The 22,850-nt window shown below is 47.7% G+C and overlaps 1 protein-coding gene across 1 annotated transcript in view; it reads left to right on the top strand.

The window, feature by feature from the left end:
* The window catches only part of LOC119397528 (calcium-activated chloride channel regulator 2), a 571,535-nt gene that overhangs the window by 541,191 nt on the left and 7,494 nt on the right, over positions 1-22,850 (top strand). Inside the window, 3 exon segments of the mRNA XM_049417066.1 lie at positions 20,102-20,236; positions 20,905-21,049; positions 22,497-22,661. Of these exon segments, the coding sequence (XP_049273023.1) occupies positions 20,102-20,236; positions 20,905-21,049; positions 22,497-22,661 (445 nt within the window).

The following is a 22,850-nucleotide window of genomic DNA, read 5'->3' as shown; positions in this document are numbered from 1 at the left end:
GAAGGGAAAGGGGGTACTCCGAATGATTGTAGGACACTCATTTATTTGGAATGCTGTTGTTTGCCATTGATGCTTCATCTTTCTTCCTTTCCTTCTTTCTTTCTTCTTTCTTTCTTTCTTTCTTTCTTTCTTTCTTTCTTTCTTTCTTTCTTTCTTTCTTTCTTTCTTTCTAGATTTCCGCCCACTATCACCTTTTTAACACTGCCTCAGTTTTTCCTATTCCCAGCACGAAGTAATGGAGCAGTTTTAAACGGGCGCTAAAGACGAAAGTTAGGCTAAGCTGGGCTAGGTTGGTAGAGTACACGTCAAGAACGATAAAGCATCGCATGACTGACTCGTCTTTCAGAGGAGCACCGATCTCGACGTTTATCTTTCTTTCTTGGCACTCTTTTTCTTGCGAACTTTCTCTTAACATAAATGCTCCAGCACAGCTGCTTATCCGGGCCACCAACCTTTGCCTCATCTACGGTGGTCAGCTGCTGACCCGAAAGTCGAGGGATACCAGCAGATGGTCTGAATTTTCGGAGCCAACTGTCACGGCTTGCCTCATAATCATATCGCGGTTTTGGTACATAAAGCTCAAGATATTATTATTATTATTAGTAGTAGTAGTAGTAGTAGTAGTAGTAGTAGTAGTAGTAGTAGCAGTAGTAGTAGTAGTAGTAGTAGTAGTAGTATTTTCCCACTTTCCGCGTGACTTTCTGACATTAAACACTGGGGTAACGACGTTGATGTTCTTGGGTAGCGCCAGTCGTAGTTATAATGAGTACCATTCGCGTGTGATAGAGCTTCGCGCGCGTAATACGAAGGGTGAGGGTTCGATACCCAGCAGCGGCAATTTTTTTTTTCTTTTCGTCCGCTTACATTTTCTCTTTGTCTTATGATTATCGCACTTAAGAAAACTACAAATAACTGCTCCCACGCTTTCCTCGACTTCAGTATCTGTTGGCGTCGTGTGTTCGTGTCCAGCAAGGAAACAGGTGCCTCAATCCATTCTCCTTTACTCATTTTTTTGTGTATCTTTCTCATTTCTTCTGAAGGGGCCATGACACGGTTCCTCAACAACATTGCGGTTTTCGGCTAAAAATAGAATTAGAGGGTCTATCGTTCCTACACATATATGAAAAATGGAGCGTAAAAGGATATTTCAGTGCAAAATAATCCCTAGAAGTCGCCAGCTATAAACCCCGCCCACCGCCCGAGGCCGCCGTTTTGGCATTGCGTGTGTGACGTCATGTGCTGCATGGAGCGGCGCCACTTCTACCAAACGGTTTCAGCCTCTGTAAATCGTTCAATTTCATTACTACGCTTGACAAGGCTAAAATAACTCGACTGCACGCGCACTTGACGACGGAACAAAATCGTTCGCCGCGGGAATGCAGTCGCTCGCACAGCAGGCAGCTTGTTACGTCACGGCTCGCGAATGCGCCAGTGTTCCCCAACTCTCAGGCCGCTCGAGCGTTTTTGAAAATATTTAATTATAAATTAAGTGCGCGACCACATGCGCTAAAAAATTTGGGCAGGGGCGAAGCATGTAGGGAAGGGTGTTTCAGGTCCACTAACGTGAAACCTGTGGAGGGACCAAGCATGCAGTGTGCGCCGGTGTTTCCCACAGCAAAATCACTGCTAATGGGCAATGAGAGACAGAAGAAATATTAGACACAGAGACCCGCAGTCAGCTTTTAGTTAACGTGCAAGCCGCGAATCTTTATTGTTCAACTACGCACAAGAGAAATCTCCCAGCGGCACTACATTGCAGGTCAAGATCCAGTGCCTATATATGGGGTGGCCGGTGAACGGTTGCGCAGCGCGAGCAGTCGGTTTCTTTCAAGGAATTCGCAAGCAGACGCTGCCTGCGTCGGCGTTGTCTCTCGCGGGCGAGGGCGCGTTCTCGTTCCTCACGAGCTGATACTTCATCGTTCATCGCAGAAAGAGCGTTTCCATAGTCAACGCGCGCCCTTCGCTCTCTCTCGCCACACGGCGAATTTAGCGGCCGTGGCTGTGGCTATAGTGTCCTAGAATTGTTCTAGTACACTATAGCTGTGGCGGTGGCACCCTCTTTTGCGCTCAAGCAAATGGACAGGACACGACGACGCAAGCAAGCAAATGGGTCAGGACGATGCACGCGGCGACAGCAGACGACGATGCACCGCCGACAAACCGAGGCCATAAAATGCTTCAGCGGCGTAGCCCACCCCCACCCACCCCGCCCCTGGATTTTTCGATTTTGCATGTGTATATGTACACCCAACAGCAAAAGTTTACGCGTGAAACATGATAAAAGTCTATATTCCTGCTTTGTCTGGGAACGTCGCTTCCATTGAAATGTTCCAGCCTGTAGTAGTTATTGTCACCAATACAGCTACCCGCTAGATTAGAAGTGTCCTTCCCTAACAGAAGGAAAGAATGTGGAAAGAAGGTTAGAAATCCCCATTTGCAGTGTAGTCCACGTCCCGTGAACTTTTGCTGTCGGGTGCACATGCACACATACAGCGACACACATAAACATGCATAAAGACTAATAAACCTCCCCTGCCCGAAAAAATATTTCTGGCAACGCCCCTGATATATATTGCCAATAAAGTGAATGCATATTAGATGCAAGAAATACAAAGAAAACAAATAACATATGAACATATTAGGGCAGCTTCGCGCTGATGGTGCTAAGCCTGAAGGAACAGCTAAGCTGGGCAGCCTTCCTTAGCATACCAGCGAAGCCTAGCCTATAGATAGCCAGTTAACCATAGGAAAGCCAAGTTGAGGCTATATATATATATATATATTTGTTTCTGTCTGTTTCTCTTTTTAACACGAAAGTGTTTCATGCCGGGGTCCACCAGTACTTCCGTTACCGGATATGACGTTCATAAAATGGACGCCAGCGGGTGAGAAAGAGAAAAACCAAGAAACAGATCCGCCGCTGGGAATCGAACCCACGTCGCTGCGGCTGCGGCGGTAAGCGCCCGACGCTAAACCAACTAAGCCAGCTTAGCACGCCAGACACCTCACGAACGTACCTTATATCTTTCACACATTCCCTCTCGCACGGTGCTCTCTGTTGGCGGTGTAGATAGGCGGTGCGGAGCGGGGGCGGTGCCGCCGTCTGTGAGAGATAAAAATTGGCCGCGTATCTGCGTGCTTCGCTGCAAATGTCGTCTAAAGACGATAGAAGAGGCGCTGCGTGAGATATGAACGCCATCTGGCAATACGTCGGGAAACGTGAATGCTGTGTTGCGGGCTGGTAGTCCCGGCGCAGCAGCAGGCAAGACCGGCGGTGACCAACGCGACCGGCGGGGACGCCAGCCAGCCCGAACACGCGGTTTGGCGCGAAGCGCCGAAGCAGAAGAAAAGTCCGCACTCAACGAGTACTATCCACACACTTTTATATTCACGTCGCCTGGGTAAAGCAGGAATGCCACAGCGGCGCCCCGTGGCACTCGTACAGTGCAATACTGAACTGAAACCGAAACACAACAATGAGCTCGCGCAGAGGGCACGGAGGAAGCCAAGTTTCGGCGCAGTCGCATTTTCAGCGCAGCTTAAGAAACTAGGGTCTCTAGAATTACGTATCTATGTATTTTCTATTAAAGGAACACACCACCTAATACTTACCTAGTGATGTTGCGCCTCAGATATGCGTAATGTTTGCTTTTTGATCAACCATGTACACAAGTATGAACCTATAGTGAGCCGTTCACGATGGCTGGCCCTTGTGCAAGTGGTTCAACTTTGGCCGAGTGGCTGAATCGAGGGACGTGCCGACAAACAGAAAGACAGACAGAAAGACAGACCAAAATTTCTGCGTTTAAGTTCCCCAAGAAAGACTATCGTCTTTAAAAAGAAGTAATGCGTCACGATCGACACTTACTAGCACTTACTCCGAGATTTCGCATGACATCGGAGGTCATGGTTAAAGCGTCTCGATACCAGCGAGGGACGCTGGCCGCGCTGGCGTCGCCGAGGCACCCTAGACGCACTTACGTTTCGCTTCGTCTGAGCGTGCGCCGGCTCATCGGAGTAGTGCAGCTTCCACATGCACCAACGGGATTTCTCCGCCGCCGACTAGTTCGATTGCGAGAGCACCGACTAACAAAACTGCTGCAATAAGCGTTGCCGAAAGGACACGATATTGACGGGCGAATGTCGCGCCTTGGTGGAGCGAGACAGAGGCCAGCGGGACGCACGCGTTCGCGGCTCAAGCTAAGAACCTCTACGAGCTAGGCGTCAACATGGGTGCATTCACGCTAATCGGTGCTATAGCAGCCAAGCACGAATAGACATTGTACAAGCTCTCATATATCACTACAGAATAAGCACTACTTCCGTGTAGACACGTTTCACTTTCGTGTTTTACCGATTCCTATGACGGAGGGATCAGCCATGTTTTTTTTGTTTTTTTTCAATCAATCTCAAACTCTTGTTCTGCTAGCGTACCTGGATAGCCGACTGGTTACGATGCGCGCCTTCGGACCGTGGCTACCCGGGTTCGAATCCCGCCTCGCCAAGAAATTTTATTTTGTTTCATTCATTTCTTCTCCTCTCCTCCTCCTCCTTTCCTTCCTCCAACGCGTTGCTAGGCGACGGATGTTGACATCACCGCTCGACGGAGTTTTGCGAACACCACCGGACCAAGCTCGCGCTGAAAGATCCCTGCTGAGCTAAATATTCCCCATGGCTTCGGCAGGCAGCCTTGAGAACGCGCGAAGAGCGTGCACTGTGCAATTCGACCGAATACAGTAAAAAATTGCTGGGAAGTGCAATTTTTTAGACCTAGTGGTCTCTAAACTTTCGACGCTGACTGTACGTGTCGTATACGTGTCATAATTGACGGCAACGACAGAGATCAAGCCTTAAGTAAAGCCGTTAATGCCCGCAGGGCTCGAAAAAATCACACCATCTCCCGCTAAAGGGGACCACGAGGCAATGCGAAACAGCGTTTCGGCATGTCGAGCCCGCGTTTCAGACGGGGAGGAGGGGAGAGGGGAAGTGGAGAATAGGTGTGTGGAGAGGATTTGCGCATGCGCAGTATGGGCGGTCACGCCGCACACCACCACCACCGGATTGAACTGCGCCATAAGATGCTTGACATCTAATAAACGTCACCTATGCTACTGAGTGAAATTCCACTCATGCACATTTTACTCACGCACCTTCCTTCATTTTCGCTGTAGTCCAAAATTCAATAAGCATTTTCTCTCTCTCTTTCCAATAGAAAGCTTGTATCACGAGAATTAGCTTAAAGAGTGGACCGCGAAGACAAAGCATTCTATTATCGTTTCACTACCGATCTGAAAATTACCATTATTCGTAACGTAATTGATTGCATAGCCATTCGCGTGAGCAGAGCAGTCTTGCCGGTCGTTAATTGGGACATGTAGATAGCGCCGCCTTCAGTCCTTGGCTCCAATGAGAATGTTTGCGTGACCTGCGCTGACACGGACAGCTTAAGCTGCTTAACGCTCGTCCTTAGTCCATAGTAGCACAAACATTGCTCTAAACCTAAAACACAGGCTGTTCCCTATTTTAGAGACCGTTCTCCCGTAGTAGAGAGCATAATGCTCTAAATACTTGCATGTTAAATAACCAAGAATTTCTATGCCGACTCCACGAGAAAGTTGTCTATCAGTCCGGTCACCGCCATAAAGTAACAAACGTACAAAAAAAATTAGTCACCTTCACACTATTGGTGCCAAGCCTGAAGGAAAACGGAGCTGGGCGGCCTTCCTTGCTTCTTCTCTTTATTTTTTCTTTCTTCTCTTCCTTTCCCTTTCTGTCTGTTTCTCTTATCTCTCTTTTGTACCTGTTGCTTTCTATTTCTTTCTTTCTCTATTAGATGCGAAGCATCTCATGGCGGAGTTCAATCCGGTGGTGGTGTGCGGCGTGACCATACCCTTGCTGCGCATGCGCAAACCCTCCCCACACACCTCCTCTCCACTTCCCCTCTCCTATCCCCCCTCTTCGCTACCCCTTCCCCTCTCCCCCGTGCCGCTCCCTCACCCCCTCACGCTCCCCCCTCTCGCGCGCCTCATTCTCTCCTGCGCAACGCCGCGATGAGCGCCAGCGCATGCGCGTCCCCTCTCCTCTCCTACGCTCCCTCCTCTCGCGCGCCTGTCGACCGCGTTCCCCGCTCGCCCTGTGAGAATTAACGGCCAGGCTAGAGGGAAGACACGACGCGCGTAGCGTTCCTCTTCACGTCCACGACGCGAGGTCGGTAGCATGCCCAACGAACACCAACGGAACGCGATCGTGCAAGTGCTCCGGCTTCGCATCGCCTCATGGTCCCCGTTAGCGGGAGATGGTGTAATTTTTTCTTTCTTTCTCTATTTCTTTCTCGCTCCATCTATCTTTATTTATATTCCCTTGCTTTCTCTCTCTTTCTCTCTGCTTCTTCCTGTCTCTCAGTTTTTGTTTCTCTTTATTTCTCTTTGTGTCCTTTCTCTTCGTTTTTTCTATCTCTTTTTCGTGTCTATTTCCTTCTATCTTTTTCTCTCTTTCTATGTCTTTCTATCTTTCCGTCTATCTTTTTCTCTCTCTTTCTTTGTTTCAATTTATATCTTTCTTCTCTTTCGGTCTTGCTCTCTTTGTTTTTCTATCTCTTTTTCGTGTCTGTTTCGATTTCTTTCTCGCTTTCGCTACACCTTCTTCTGTGTTTCTATCTTTCTATGTCTTCATTCCACTTATTTCTCTGTATTTTTTCTTTCTATCTATCGCTTTCTCTCTCGCTCTATCTTATTTTTCTTTTTCTTTCTCTATATCTCTCTTTCACGTGTTTCACGTGGCCCACTTCGCCGAGCAGAGTTTTCGTTTAACGCTCGCACCTGCTGTACTCGGTAGTGGGGCTTGCCCAAACCGGCCGTAAGAACTTTCGTGTTCGCAGAATACCGTAAGTGGGTATGCGCCACATTTCTATGGCGCATACCCACCCACCTACGGTGTTCTGCGAACACCGAAGATCTTACGGCCGGTTTAAACGGCTCCGCTGATAAAACAATAGCAGGGTGCGATAATTTATTAATGAACATAATTAGGCAACTGCATTGCGAATGCATGACTTGGTAACTGAGTAAAGGAACCCCCAAGGCCATTCCGAAACCTGCTACGCCTTTCCATCGTGCATGTTGATTGATGAGAGCGAGGTATTCGGATGCGCATTGAAGAAATTGAATGTATAATCGTGCAATGGCCACAAAAATGCTCACGTGCGGATCAGTCTATGATGCCTGCTCGATTGTTAGCGAAAGCAGTAATCAGTTAAGCCGTGAGATCATTGAAGCGGAACTGATTGACAGGTTGGGTGACAACTGTGTGTCAAATCTGTCAATAGCTCATTCTGGGAAGGAGCTAACTTTTTTTACGTAAAGGTATAGGAATCATCCAGCGTGCGGTGCACACGTGATGTGTCACGGGTTTTTTCGCAATGGCGAATTCCACTGGGAGCACAGGAGCACTCAAAAGCACGCTGAAAGTGCTGTCTTCAGAGCCGGCGTGTGTTTCAGTGGTCGAACAGGGGTAGGAGCATTGTCACCAGTGGTAGATCGAGAGCGGTTTTGCGGCGCCGAGAGCAGCCAGGAGCAGTTAGTAGTGTTCTCGCCTGAAAAGCGGAGTAGGCGCAGTACGACGAGAGTCACGTGACTTTTAAACCTTACATTCTCCGTATTTGTTTTAAATGCTTCAGACGGCGAGAGCGGCGGCAATGGTAGCAACCATGTGTAGTTTGCCACCCTTGATGTTGACCGTATATGGGCGCCGTTTGTACGGGTAGCGACGATGACGGCTACGTAGTGTACGCAGCTACGTTTGCTGGATGCGTCGTTGCACAAACGCACTATGTAACTGCAAATTAGGGTAACGGCGAACATGTGACTGACAGATTTCACGCGTATTTTGCTGCTATCCCACACAGAATCCCGGGGCTTCGAATGTTTCGATCACGTGGTATATTTCTCCCCACTCGTCACCCTCTCACCTGCTCTCCGGAAGCGTGCCGCATTCCAGTGGCAGATCGAGTGGCCCTGCTCTCAGTGCTCTGCCCCCCCACTCCTAACTGCACGACGCCCGTAATCCCGTTCTCTCAATGGAATTCGCCATTGCGTGTTTCGAAATGAAATATTGAGGCGAAAGCCTTAGATGCCTCATCAAACGCGAAAACTGACAGTCGGCGGCGGCAACACGAGTAATGCAAGAAATCATCATCACGTGATGACGTCGCCGTATGACGTTATCATAGCTTTACAGATCGTCAAAATGTGCGACGTCATCATTACACATCGCATGACGACACGTGATGCAGTCATCACATGACGTCGTTCGCTTTGGACAAATGTGGTCAGATCGTGGAGGCAGTGCAAAACCACGTTAGGCGCAGAAAGCTTTCGGAGGGGGGCGGGGGAGGATTAACACATCGACTGGGAAGAAAAAAATTTCACCATCTCCCGCTAAAGGGAACCATGTGGGGATGCGAAGCAGCGCATGGGTCGACTTAAAATTCCGTTCATCACGGGCACCTTGCCCGATGTTAACGCGTCCTTGCAAGTGGAGCACACCATGAATTCACTGTAGTTGCTGTTGCTGTTACTCGTCCCGAACTCTTGTTGGAGCACGCCACGCGGGTATATCGCGCGTCTGCAGAATCTCGTTCCCCGACGCAATCACGTGATTGCTGAGAGTGTAAGGGGGAGGCCACAGCGTCTTGCCCAGCCCCTTACACAGGCCCGAACGCGCTAGCGCGTGCCAGCACACATGGTTTTGTCTGCGTTACGCCAAGATAGGATAGCATACGGCAGCCCGGGCCCCTAAAGTGCTCTGCACGTATCATCATCAAGGCGGTAGAAGAACAAGAGGAAGAAGACTTCTCCTTGGCGCGCGCGCGAGCTCAGATGGCTGTGCTAGGTGGGACGGTCGCCAATGGAACTACGGACACAGCCCAGCGCAAAAGCTGCTTCGCATCTAAAACAAGAAAGCGGCTTTCGCCTTTCGAGTCGCCTTCGGCGAGTGCATAAGGGACCCTGTGTGTTTTTGTTGTTAGTCAGCGCTCGTGTATCTCAAGAAACCTCTCCTCAGTTCTCGTCTCGTGCGCCTTTAGTTTCTATCATTTCTTACCAACATGTCCCAACAGTCGCCCTAGTGAGTAAGCCACTGTTGGCTTAAATGTATATACTTGGCTGTCCGCTGTTTTAGCAGAAACATTACGTGTCTTCTTCCGAACCCAATCCAATCGCTGAGTTTCTCTACCATTTTTACTTCTTTTTTTTTTTCTTTAACGCCTCATCCTGCAATCCCGCGGCGGCGACCGCATCTCTCACGACGCATGGGGTCTCGCACACCCAAACACGCGCCAGCAGCAGTAGCGGCGGCAGCACAGCCGCTGCGGGCTCCGTTATCCCGCGCGCAGTCGAGCGGGCCCGGCTTTCTATACGACGGATGGGGAAAAACTTTTCTACGATTTTTCAGACTTTAACCCCACGGGCTTCCGCATCCTGCGCGCCATCCCCTCCCTCGCGGCCTCGACGTACAAACGTGCAGTGTTCGAGAAGCTATAGACGCTGCTCCCAACGTGTTCTTTACAAGACAACCGACTTGATAAACTTCGGCCGAATACAGGAACAGTTTTGTTCTTGAATGCTTTTTTTTTCTTTTTCGATTGGTCGGCGTCCTTCGATAACAACTATGTTCACTGCCACTATTGCACGGTGTTCGTTGTTACGAACTTTGCTAGGCGCAAAAATGTTTTGTTTATTTAGGCCCACGTTGTCTTTCTATAAACGTTGAGTTGTCGTTTTAGCAAAGTTTAGATTGAAATAAACTTGAACAGCGGACTTCTTGTAGTCTCCTCAGTGGAATTTCAGTTGTACGATTGAATAGCGTACATGCTTTATTTTGTCAAACGTTCAACTTGAAATCCAAGTTAGCCAATGCCGGTCGAGAAAGCATAACGTTGTAAAAGGGTATTACGGTCCTTTAGAAGTACCGGTTTACCGTACGGTAAGTACGGAAATACCTTACCATCTTGGTCAGCGCGTAGTCGTTTTATTCTGCAAGACCTCTATCAAATGTTACTTTGATAATCTCATCACGTCGGTGCGAGCTGAACCAGGCAAGCATGGAATTGTTATTGCAGAAAGCTTGCGTATTTTAATTCTCTGCTGATGTAGATTCTCGGCAGCAGCCTAATACCGAATGAGTTGCCTTTTTATTTCGTCAAGGACACTAGGCGAAAACAAATAAACAAATGTGTCTATAACTGTGGTTTCACGAAGCGTCACAAGATGTCGATACCATCGTACGGTAATCCGATATTCCATAAACCCCTTTGAGTATACCGGAATATCGGACAATCTGAAAACCCCAAATTAGTCAAAGGTGAAGCGGGAAGCTTAGTTATGCATGGAAGGAGATATAAGCTTAGTCTAATAAGAGCAGGTAAAAGTTTTACACGGAGCTAACGAACAAAGAACACTCTGAATTCGTGATGGCTATACAGCACTTCACCTATACTGTTAAAAAAGAAAAGAAAAAAGAAACGAAGCACGATAGCATTAAACTTCAACTACGTCATGTGCACATTTCCCTGTTCCTTAGAAAATAAACATGTCGTGTGCGGAATAAACACTACAAGCGAGGCGAAACACTAGCTGGCGGGATTAGAATAAGGACCAGTTGTCCGTCCTGTTGGCGGCGTCCCGTTTCCTGCGCCACCGCGTGCTCATTTCTGAAAGCTACCGCCGCCCGAACCCAAGACCGCTTTTTGCTTTCCTGTTTTCTTGAAATTGAAACTTGAAACCCTAGTCGTACGTACTGCTAAAAAGTCTTTTTTTAGCACCACGAGCGACAAGCTCTTGTTTATTTTCCAAGCACTTCCGGGCGAGCACTTAGTTCCGGTTTTAAGAATGTTCAGGAAATAACTTCTAAAAAATAAAACTGACACGAAATCGATGCTTCTTGCAGAAGTTAATAGTTCTTGTTGGATACGTATGATGTCGGAGCATAAGTTTATTTAAGATGAAAATTGACTTGATGAGTTCATTGAAAGAGCAGGCGGTTTTCTTGCGAGCAGCTGGGATCGTTGCGGCATCTGGCGGAGCAGAGCTGAAGAACGCGCCTCTTTCTGCGTGGCCTCCGAGATGCGCTTCGGCAGCGCGACGGAAACGGAATGTTAAACGAAGAAAGACACTAGGGCACACGAACACACTTGGGGTCACCTCCATATTTTTTTAATGAATAAGCACAAGTAGGAACAGAAGAGGAGAAGGAGGAAAGGAAGGGAGGAAACGCATGAAGTCCCGGCAAACACGCATACGTTTTGCTACCCTACTGCGGGGAGAGCGGGATTTGCTCTCTGTTGACAAATGCAGGCCATGGCTCGATGTATGCTTACTGTTGCCTAGAGTCGATTATCAGGGAAGTTGAACGCAATTAGATGTATTTAAAGGTAAAACCCAAGCGCCAAGTTCTGTCGACCTTATCTTGCGACCTCGGTCTCTGATCTGCCATCGCGAGCACGTAGCCTAATATTGCACCGCACCGCATAATACTGCACCGTACTACGCAGTGCTAAGGAGCGCGGCCTTCTCTGTTCAACGCGCTTACTTCCGCGTCCCCCTCCTCTCCCTCTGGCTTTCACCCTTCGAGAACTGAGATTCCTCTTCCACATGCAGGGCTCTGTTCGGTGCATTCGCTTTTCCCGTCTTTGTTTTATTTTGGGCGCACGCGAAGTAGAAGGGATGCCGGCGAAGAATCCTCGCTGCTGCGCTGTACGGGGGCTTCCTCCGCGAAAAGCCGCGGTTTTTTTGCGTATACAGCCACGGCGAGCCCCGGCGTTATTTATTCGAAGCCAAACCGCGTTTGTCGTCCCCGCCGGGACCGGAGGGGTAAGTGGGAGGGGGTATACACACCGATAGGGCTTCCGCCAGCGGGTCTTAATACCCACTGGGTGCATCCTTTTTCCTGTGTGTTGGTGTGTATGCAAACCGGGAGGTGCCCGAGTTTTCAGTTTATGCAATTTCTCTCACACGCTCTCTTTAAATCTCTTCTCTCTCTCTCTACATAAATATTGCTTGTTTTAGGTCTGTTTACCGAAGTACGGGTTGACTCTCATTGTTTATTGCTTGTTTCGCGTCTTGCTACCAAAGACGCGTATATATAGTCCTACGTTGGTGAGAGAGCAAAAGACGAAGCCAACAAACGCTGAGATTAAAATTGAGCCCGAAAAGAGAGACCGGATGACGGTGCGCATGCGCGTGCTACTCGGCTGGCAAGCGGCGGCGCTTTGTCACCACGGGGTTCGGGTATAAAGAAATACAATGGAAAAATAAAGAAAGAGGAAAAGTACGTATATCACTTTGCAGGGTAGGGACAACAGGAACAGCGGTCGCGCAGCTCAAGCTCAAAGTGGGCCCAGTTCCTTCTTTATTTGTCCGAGCATGGTCGAGCATTCCTAATAAAGTGCTGACGCATATTTTAGAAGCTGTGGAAACTTGTGGCTGAGGATTGTGGAAGCACCAACGAAGGAAGAAAACCAATTGTCATACTGGGTGGGAAGGTAGGTAGCGTAAAGTCAGGCAGATAGATTCCCTAACAGTAATTACACAGGGTGTCCCAAATATCACGCAGCACGATTTTTAAAAAGAGGGAACTGTGTTACACTAAGCAAACCTAGTTCATTTTGTTCCTTCCTAGTACACTAGAGCAGCCACCACTATTTTTATCGTTAATTACGTTCAAATAATTAGTCATAATTATATTTGTAACTCGACAAGTACTCTCCTAATCATCAAAATGTCAATGAGGAATATGTAGGCATGTTCAAGTGACACTTTATTGCACTATTTTCAACAACGTACTAATTGCGCGCTCATTTTTTCCGGTTGATAAAGAAAGCACGCGAAATCTGAAAAATGAAACGTGATTAGACAGTTGCATGCATCAGGAAGCTCCGCCCTCATACAGGCTCACTGTGAGGTTGCGTATAAAGGGGAAAAAAATGCAGGACGAAAATATATGGCATAGCCCTATCTGCCATTATTCCGGCCGAAGAAACGCGCCGCTTTGATCTTACAGAGTCAGACATGTAATTAGAAAAGCGCTCTTGTCGCGTTATCAATTAGAGCAGTCTGTCCTGAGATTTGGATAATGATAGTGCCGTTACACTCGAGTGGAAGGAATCCCTGCAAGATTGCGACGCATGTTGGCGCCCGACCTGTACCCTTGCCTAAGTGCGAAACGCTGCCCCTGGCAACGGACAACAAGCAAAGCGGTTGCTTGCAGTAAGCTTATTTGAGGGCGTTGCTTTCTTTTGCGGGCGGGAGCGTAGGTCACGTGTTATTTTTCGTATTTCGCGGGCTTTCTTTATCAGCCGGAAAAAAATGAGTACGTAATTAGTACGTTGTTGAAAATAGCGCAGTTAGATGTCATTTGAACATGCCTACATATGCCTCATTCACATTTTGATAATTGCGTGAGAACTTGTCGAGTTATCAGTACAATTATTACTAATTAATTATACCTAATTAACGAAAAAAAATTTGCAGTGGCTACTCCAGTGTACTGGGAACAATATGCACTTAGGTTTGCCTCGCGTAACGCCGTTCCCCTTTTTTTAATCATGCTGCGTGATAGTTGTCACACCCTGTATAAAGCTTTCGATCCCCAAATACGACCGATAGGGAGTCCATAAAAGCACTCTGCAATAAGTGCAAAAGAAGGCAGTGCGCTTCGTTTGCAGGAGGTGTGACAAGAATATTTTTTTTCGCCGTCTAACTTTTTTCCTGGGCTTCGTCTCGATACTCTTTCTCGCACGTCGCCTTCTTGAGTGCCTAAATTCGCACAAATCGTCTTCGCTAGATAATTATCTGATATTTTCCAAACTTCCAAATAGATAGAAACAACTCCTTCTGGACACGAGGCCTAGAAGAGACTAAGTAGCAAGGGAGTACAAGAGGGCTCTTGTGACTTCTTCAAAGGTTACAACCTTTGAAGAAGTCACAAGAGCCTTCTTGTAGCCAACCTCCTCTGAAACTATCCCTACGTCTCTTTGTCTATCTGTGTTTGTGAGGCATATCATTGGCTCTTTGGAATTAGTCATTCTCTAGCAGATTTAAGTGCGCACATTTGGCAAAGCCGCGATTGAAAGTTACGCGCAGCCCCAGACACAAGCGAAGCGCTGTAGCACAATGCTTAGCTCTCCACACGTTATTTCAGTTTTGGGAAACTGCGTGTTCCAGGGTTGCCTTTATATTACTGCTGTTATTGTTTTTCAATTATTCACGATTTCCGGCGTAAACGTTAATTATGCATCGCAAATCAATATTCCGATCGCGAAAGCTGCTAGAATTCACGAGATCTGCGTCATCAATTCAATAAACGCCGTTCTCTTCGTTTCCGGTGTTTTGCGCAAATAGGGCATATCTGCTGTTTACTTGTATCTGATCGAGATGGTAGCGGCAGCCACGATCTATAGATTTCCATTATAAGTGAAACAAAATAAGAAAAAAAAGACTATCGCTGACACGTTGACGGCATATGATTCGCTCGAACGTACCAGCCAGGTGCGGCTCTTCACGCTTCACTGAAACACTCCCCTCCTACCACCACGCTTTCTCATCATCTGTCTGTTGTGCCTATAAATCGCGTCGTCCTTCGCGCCGCGTCTAGCGCGTACGTGAGCAGGTTGCACTGCGTCAAACGACACTCCGCGATTGTTCCACGCCCCCCCCCCCCCCCCCTCTCTCTCTCTCTCCCTCCTGTCTGCTACAACGGTTCGACAACGCCTAGCTTTGTCAACATGAAACATGCTAGTCACAACAAAATAAGAAAAGAGGGGGGTATGGGGGGGGGGGGGGGGCGAGCAAACGAAACGTGCGGAGCCACGTATAAGCAGCGACCACTTTCTTCTTTCTAAATTCCTTGTTTTGCTCGAGCGTAACGCATAGTTTCGATTTCCGATACGCGGGGTCCCTTCGCGCGAACGAGCACATCCGTACCACGCACGTACACGGGGCGTATTATTATACCGTACGCTTGCACCCGGTGTGTCTGTATATATACCTCTTTAATAAGCCGCGTGCCATCGGAAACGAACGGCGCGCCACCGGTACGCTCGCGCACGCCCCCACCTCTTTGTTGTCGAGCTCACTCATGGTTTTAGTTGTAGTCTCTTTCGTTTCGTTTCTCGTCGCCTTTTCTTTCTTTCTTTTTTTAGACCTGTTTCCGCTCACATTCACGTCGACGGAGGTGCGTTGACTCTGTCGCAACTCCGCCCAAACTTTTTTTTTTTTTTCGTATAGTAGTGTAGTACCCTGTCACCAGCCTCAGACGTACGCTTGTCTCATGCTACCGTATGTTCACCTGTGTAGCACCCGCACTTTTTCGTCCTTAGCAACGAGTGTGGGCAAATTCCTTTACGCTGGTCACGCTTATTACAGTTAATTACGAACAAGATAGCACCAAAATTGCTGAACATAATACAGAAATCCCTTCTGTCTTCCTCTCTTTCTAAGCTTCTATTGCGTACGTATAAGGAGGTACATTCTAGCAGAAACAAAAAAAATTGCAGCATGTTGCACTCTCTGCAACTCTTACGGTAATGCATTAAGTTATATGGTTACAAGTAATGCGCCAAGTTCCTTTATTTTATTCGTATTGTTAGTACGAACTCTTCGGTTTGATTGTTTGTTTTTATCTCACATCCAACGAGAACTTATTGCAATCTTACGCAGTGATAGAATATTCACAGAATCCTCCGCTTATTTTTTTTTCACTTGTGTGGTAGTCATACTAAGCATTACCCGACAGTCCTACAACGGAAGCGCATCTTCATTTTTTTCCCCACGCTCTTCATATGAAGTTGCATACGTACCAATCGTTCACTCAAGCTTGAAACATGTACCAAACGCTGATCCACCTTTGTTATACGACAGGTTATTCACACACACACACACACACACACACACACACACACACACACACACACACACACACACACACACACACACACACACACACACGCACACACACACACACACACACACACACACACACACACACACACACACACACACACACACACACAAGGCGCAACCGGAGCTGGTCGACTTATCTTTCTCACCTCTTGCGTCTGTACGTCTCGCTCTCGCCTCTTTTTTTTTTTTTTTTTTTTCAGGACTCGTAAACCGGTATAACTGCGTCTAACCCCAGAAGCGAGTTCATGAGGTGCTTTGTCCGGCTGGGCTCTGTAGTACATTGCGCCGTACTCCCTGTAAACGTCATCCCTGTACACCCTGCGCCGTTCGTTTGCCCGCGCGACCCTTGTCTTCCGGCACCGTGTTACAGTTGGTCGCGAAGCCCGTTTCAGCAGCCCCTTGCCGACACGCTGTGCTACATTGCAGCCGATGCTGGAAACGTGCGAAGGAAGCTGTGTGCGTGGCATTCCAAGCAGAGCAAAACTGCGACCTCGAAATAAAATAAATAAGACGCCTGATTGAATGGACTAACTTTTGCTTCGTTCTCTTTGGCTGCTTTCTTTACTTATCTGTTACGCTTAGTTTCTGACGATCCCTGTTCGATTGAGTTGAGAGTCGTTACTCCGACCTGTCCCTGATGCCTCGTGGGAACAACCCGTCTCTATTTTTTACCTTCAATTGACTGCCTTGTTTTTTTTTTGTTTTTTTTTTTCGTTTTTCGCGTGTGTGAGCTTTCGTGTGCGAATTAGGCTTTCGCAGAACTTTCATTTCGTCGGGTTAGTTCGCAGTTAACTGGGAAGAATGCAGCGCGAGAAAAAGAGCAAGAAAAAATACACTGGACATACTGTGTTGTAAGTCAGAGCTCAGTTCAGCTCAGCGAGCGTCCGGCGTACTTTCGTATTAGATCATCGTGCATGTACGTTGATGTAAAAGACATCGTACATCGACTTCAGCGCTACGAAGTTAAGAAGGCCACAAACAGACTTAATAATTATACCCGGAATTTTATCTCGCTCTTTGTCCTTCTACTTACGGTTTCACCATGTCCAAAATATCCGCGCGTACTTCACAAACCATTCCTTTTGAACCTGATGACAGTGAAGCTCTAATATCCTTCTCCGATACCGTCTAGATTTTTTTTCTCCTTTGGTCCGCGTCATTATTTCTTCTTTCCTTACCTTCTCTACCTAATTTTCCTCATATCCATTTCGCGCCTCAGATTTTGCCGTCTACGGCACTTTTAAGACATCCTCATTATAGCGTTGTTACGCAACGCACCACTTCCCCTTTCTATCCCTGCTCTCCTCATCCCTCCGAAGCGCATGTTTCCCTGATTACCCTCTCCACATTTTCCTCTCTCTTTTTCCCTCATTACACCCTCACATCTCGGGTTTCGTGTCTCGCTCTTTAAGCTTCCGTGACAACCGCTTTATAACGTTGTTGCGCAACGCATCACCTGCCTGTCCCCTCCATCCCTATCTCATAAGCATGTGCTTCCCTAACTGCCCTCTCCACATTTTCCTCTCCCTCCTTTCCTCATTACACTTTTACATCTCGGATTTCGCGTCTCCCCTCGACTTCTACGAAATCCTCTTTTGTCTTGCTGTTACGTAACGCATGCAATCCGCCCGCCCTCCCTCTTCAACAATACTCCAAAGGCGCGTTTCCCTAATTGCCCTCTCCAGATCCCTCTTACCCTTTTTTTACCTTTACGAAGCTATCGGTTTCCCCAATGTGACATATTCACTCCTTTTTTTCTTTATTTCATCTTCCTTACGGCGCACGAACTCCACTCCGATCCGAGAGTGGAGCGATGAGAGGAGGTCGAGATCCCCATGAGGATGCTGGTGGGGATACAAAGGGGGATGGCGTTGCCGGAGAAAAGGGGAGAGACGGGGATAAAGGTTAACTCGCAGTCCCCGTGTGACTCTATCGACCCGTCCAATCAATTTTTATCCCGACGGAATTGGCTACCCCCTTCTTCTTTTGCGTCCCTTTTTTCGTGCAGCGTGAAAAAAAAGGGAAGCAAGGCTGTCAAGAAATGAGCCACCGAGGTACTTTTTGTCTGTGTGTGTAACAGTTGACTCCGCTTTTTCCCAGTTCCGCGATATCTACACTCCCCCACCCCCTTCCCACTGCATCGTGACTTTTCCTCGGATCAACTGCCATGCTTGTTGCTTGCGCCTTTGTAAAAAAAAGACGTGTCTTCTCTAATACTCCCCAGTGGCCGAGTACACGTATTAAAGCCGCACCGCTCCCGCTCGCTCTTTATCTATCTATCTATCTATCTATCTATCTATCTATCTATCTATCTATCTATCTATCTATCTATCTATCTATCTATCTATCTATCTATCTATCTATCTATCTATCTATCTTATGTTCCGGTTCTCTCTTTTTACTCTATCATGCTTAACTCCTCTCTACATTTGTGTGCACATATCTCTATTCACCCATCTGTACATCTGTCCACTTATATATCTATGTTCCGGTACTCTGTTTTTACTCTATCATGCCTGTCTCCTCTCTACATTTGTATATCATTGTTTTTACTCTCTCTTTATGCTCTCTTTCCCTCATCCGCCCTCACCGCGTTTCTTGTTCTACACCTCTTTCGACCTCTCGCCGTGCGACCCTTGACGCTCTAGAGAGGGGAACTGTTCGTTACCTAGCGGAGTCTTCGAGAGGTGGCGTGGTATCCTTTCTTGGGGGGGGGGGGGGGGGGGCTGGTTTATTACGGCGAGCGCTCTTTTCTTCTGCAGTCTTATGCGCTTGTCACTGCGTGTGTACACGCACCTGAGCTGCTTCTTTCCGTTCCCTATAGTATCGACGTCTGAAGTGCTCAGACTGATAGGCACGCACAAAGTAGGGGTCTTACATTGCCCGTGGGAAGGAACGTGGTAGTTTCACGACGTACTTTTTTTTTGTGTCAGAACGAGACCCTTCTCCGCCACATGGAGGAAAAGGCGTAGCCCGTCGTCGTGACTCCGCCCACTTCGGCAACGTGACACGACGTCAACAATTGACGTCATGGGCGAGCTCGATCAGTCGCAATGCACTTCCGCTTGCTGCGGCTCCTGGTTGTTTATTGTTTATATTGTCGCACGTGCTCCGTAACTTGACGGGCAGTTTTCGGCTCTTTACTATTTTTAAACCTTTGTGACAGTTCACAATGCAGCAGGAATGCGTGCTTGCTTTCCGAGACGTCGAAGGGGCGCGAGAGAAAAGCCTGGAGAACCCCGCTTGCCGTGCGAGCAAGCGCGACCCGTCCGAGCTACCGGACATTCCCCTCTCCCTGCTCGATTTGCAGCCGGCAACTGAACAACGCTTCGCCTCATGTCGAAGGCGAAGTGCGTGCAGGTGCTATGCAGTGCGAGGAAAACACGCGCGACAACTGCGTGGCCGAAACCGCATCACCGCAGGGCCAAAAAACAAGGCGCAGTTTCGTAGCGGTGGGTGGGAACAGGAACTGACGTTAACTTGACAATTGTTTGTTGAGACCTGGTTTAGACCAATCGACGAGCTCAGTGCTACGTCAACTCGGCGATCGCCGAGTTGACGTCACTGCGCGTACGAGGAAGATTGGTCAGGCGTAGGAAAGAAGCGCGGGAATTGTTTTTCGAAATGAAGGGTCTTCGCGGCGCGCAGCGCTGTAATATTCGGAAAACGTGATCGCCGCGGTCTACTGTACGGATTAGCGAGCTTGTTTGGCGGGTGTAAAAAAAAGTCGCAGCCTGTTTACGGGCCCTTTAAAGCTAGATGACTACGGCGGCAGTTGACCCAACTAACGGTGCAGCAGTCGTGCTTGCAAGATAAGAGTCTGATCGACAAGATGCAAATATAACAAGAAAAATGTGAACGTGGCTTTCGCGAAATAAACTGTACCGAAGAATAATATTTGAGAGGAGGCAGTTCGAAAAGGCTATTGGGGGAGTTCATTTTGTGTAGTAACAAAAGTATATCGTGTATGTGGGATAAAATTGGAAACATTTAGGCATAACATGGAAACAGCTCCCATGATATAGGGGGTTATGAGAAACTTATTGACGATGTCTTCGTTCTTTTAAGTGGACATGATGATGATGATGATAATTATGATCTAAGTGTCGTTACTGACCACTGTGTGCTCTGCACCCGCGACGCAGGTTGGCATGTGGGAGCTCCGGGCCGAGCCGACCACGAAGACGGACCAACCGGTCATAGGCCTGGTGTACGCCAGGCCAGCTGCCAAGGAGACGCCCATCTTGCTCGACGTCTGGATCAGCGGACACTCGTCAGCGGTGAGATACGCCTTCCTTGCCTCACCATATACGCAGTGTACTGCATAAGTGCATGACTGCGGTACGTGGGAGCCGCTTCATCGGTCACTGATAGTGCTCTCCGATTCCGGAACATATAACAATGAAACAAAGAAGATATTCAATTTGACTGTTTGTGAGTTGCCGGAGGTGCTGACGTGGCTGGCCGCCCGTTTCGTGACGCCACCTGCTGGCGCATAGCTCAACCAAACACAGATCTGTTGTTACACTAGCCAAGAGTATTACCAGAAGTGTAATTCCAGGCCATCTAATAAGGAAACAATAGAGGGTCTTATTTTATTTGTCAAAAACCATTTAATTCACATAGGCAAGGCAGCAGGCCGAATAAAAATTGAGCTTGGTGGCTCACAGGTCACCGCCCGATTATAAAAGAGACGCGCATAGCATCCATTCATATAACTTCGGATTACCGAGCACGCTACATCTATATAACAAAATGAGCCTTTGGTGACTTAAAAATACTGTCAGTCTCGTATAACGCAACATACTTTCTTTCGATCGACCTGTTACTGGCCTTTGGCTATGTATTCAAACGCAGTTTCACGTATTTTTATGACTAGTGTATAATAGGTGAAGCGTAAGTGTACACCTGCAGTACCTATGGACAAAACAACCTTTCCCTGTCGCAGGTAAACGGTTCCGACAGATTCATAATCTACGCCGAGCTCAAGAAGGGGTCTCACCCGGTGGCCAAGGCCATGGTGACAGCCCTGATTCGACACCCAGACACGGACAGCATCACTAGGCTGCATCTAATCGATAACGGAGCTGGTGGTAGGTTCCTGGCACTGTTTGCGGTGTCTTACACGAACAGTTATTTGTACCGCATAGGGCGCACCACTGGTCCCTGCTGTGATAACTGTGGCAGCATAGAGACAGTGGAGCACATATTACTGGAACGTTCCGCGTACCGCAATGAGAGAGAATTGTTTGAGCGACAAATGGACATGATCTGCCACGATCAGTTACCATTACACAACATATTAGGCCCAGTGCCCGGCCCTTCAAAGCAGCGACGGGTTTTACAGTCACTGTTTAATTACCTGTCAAAAATTGGCCTAGTCGAAAAGCTTTAATGATTGCATGATTATTTCATACAGCAAAGGCTTCAATTACCTGACAAACTCGTTGTAAATATTTCTATCAGGTTCACTTGCGCATTTCATTTTTTTTTAAAAGCTTTCTTTTTATTATTACTTCCTTCCTTCTCTTCTTTAGTCTGTCAATCCTATTCCCCATCCCTACACAGAGTAGTATGCTAGCGGTTACATCTCTCTCTCTCTCTCTCTGCGCTGTCTTTACACATCCAGCATTTTGGCAAGCGAAAGTTTGATGCTAGCAAAGCAAGTGAAATTTGAGTTCTATTCGCGCTAGCTCCACGATGTGCTTGAGACAGTCGAAAATGCGTCCGCTTTTTATTGTAAAATTTCTTACTGAATGTTCACGCAAGTGTTGAATAGTGCACGGGTGGTCGGGCCATTGTCAGGCAGCCTAATCTGCCTTTAGCCGTACCTTGCCTTGACAACTGATGTGTTGAAAACAATAAAATACATTCAAATCAAAATCATTTAGTACACGTTTTCGTCGTATGGGCCGTACGAACAGGGCACACACGCTTACAGTTTCAATACACAGAAAGTGTTTGGTATGTGCCACTATTGCTATAGTTTCGTTTTCTTACATTCGAGAAGCGTAGGGCTTCGGCAGCTTCGAAAGTACCGGTAAGTGGCACTTAAAATTAACGAGGGATGTCAGCTTTGGTAGCACAAAAGATATTGAAATTTAAAGAAAGGTCATCAGTCCTTTCGGGAAACAAACAGTGAAGGACGTTCGGAGCTCCTGCATTACCCTGAGGCAAGACATGACAAGCCTTCTAAGCAAGTCGGTAAAACAAGTAAAACTCTCACATTGTTTTTTGTTTTTTGTTTTTCTCGTGGCTCATTCGAACTCAGGCTGACGCAAGTTCTTCTCTACTCAGCCGTTCTTACTTGGCATCAGGATCGGTAAAATTCTGTTCAGTCAGGTTCAGTTAGAAAACCACGAGTTGGTCCGAGTCTGAGTGAGTCTTAGTGAGTTTGCCAACCTGACAATGTTCCCGGGTTCCACTGTGTTTGCGGCCTCTTGATTATTTTGAGCGAGTGTTTGACCGGCCTAGCTCACACAGCCGCGACCAACCGGGAGTGACGCGCGTTAACCCTCTCTGTCCACACTCGTTGCGCAGATCCGGACATCACGCAGAATGACGGCGTGTACAGCCGCTACTTCACCGACTTCACGAGTACCGGCCGCTACGACCTGACCGTGGTAGCCAACGACAACGACGTTTCGGCTGTCGTCGTCGGTGCCTCCAGCGCCGAGTTCGAGAGCAGGTTTCCCGAAGGTGCAGGTGAGTGCTTTGCGCCGTTGCAATGGGATAGGGAGGGGGGGGGGGGTCGAATGCTAAAAAGAAGTCGAAAAGTGCGCGTATATTGTATACCATTCTGAGTAACACAGCAATGTCTACACTGAACTTCTTTTTATGAACTTTCGTTACTATTATACCGTAGCGTCTTTTATACCGTACCGTATAGTGTAG

Source organism: Rhipicephalus sanguineus, chromosome 6 (assembly GCF_013339695.2).
Source record: "Rhipicephalus sanguineus isolate Rsan-2018 chromosome 6, BIME_Rsan_1.4, whole genome shotgun sequence".
NCBI classification, from domain to species: domain Eukaryota; kingdom Metazoa; phylum Arthropoda; class Arachnida; order Ixodida; family Ixodidae; genus Rhipicephalus; species Rhipicephalus sanguineus.
The sequence above is the reverse complement of the archived record's forward strand: the minus strand, read 5'-3'. Positions and strand labels throughout refer to the sequence as shown.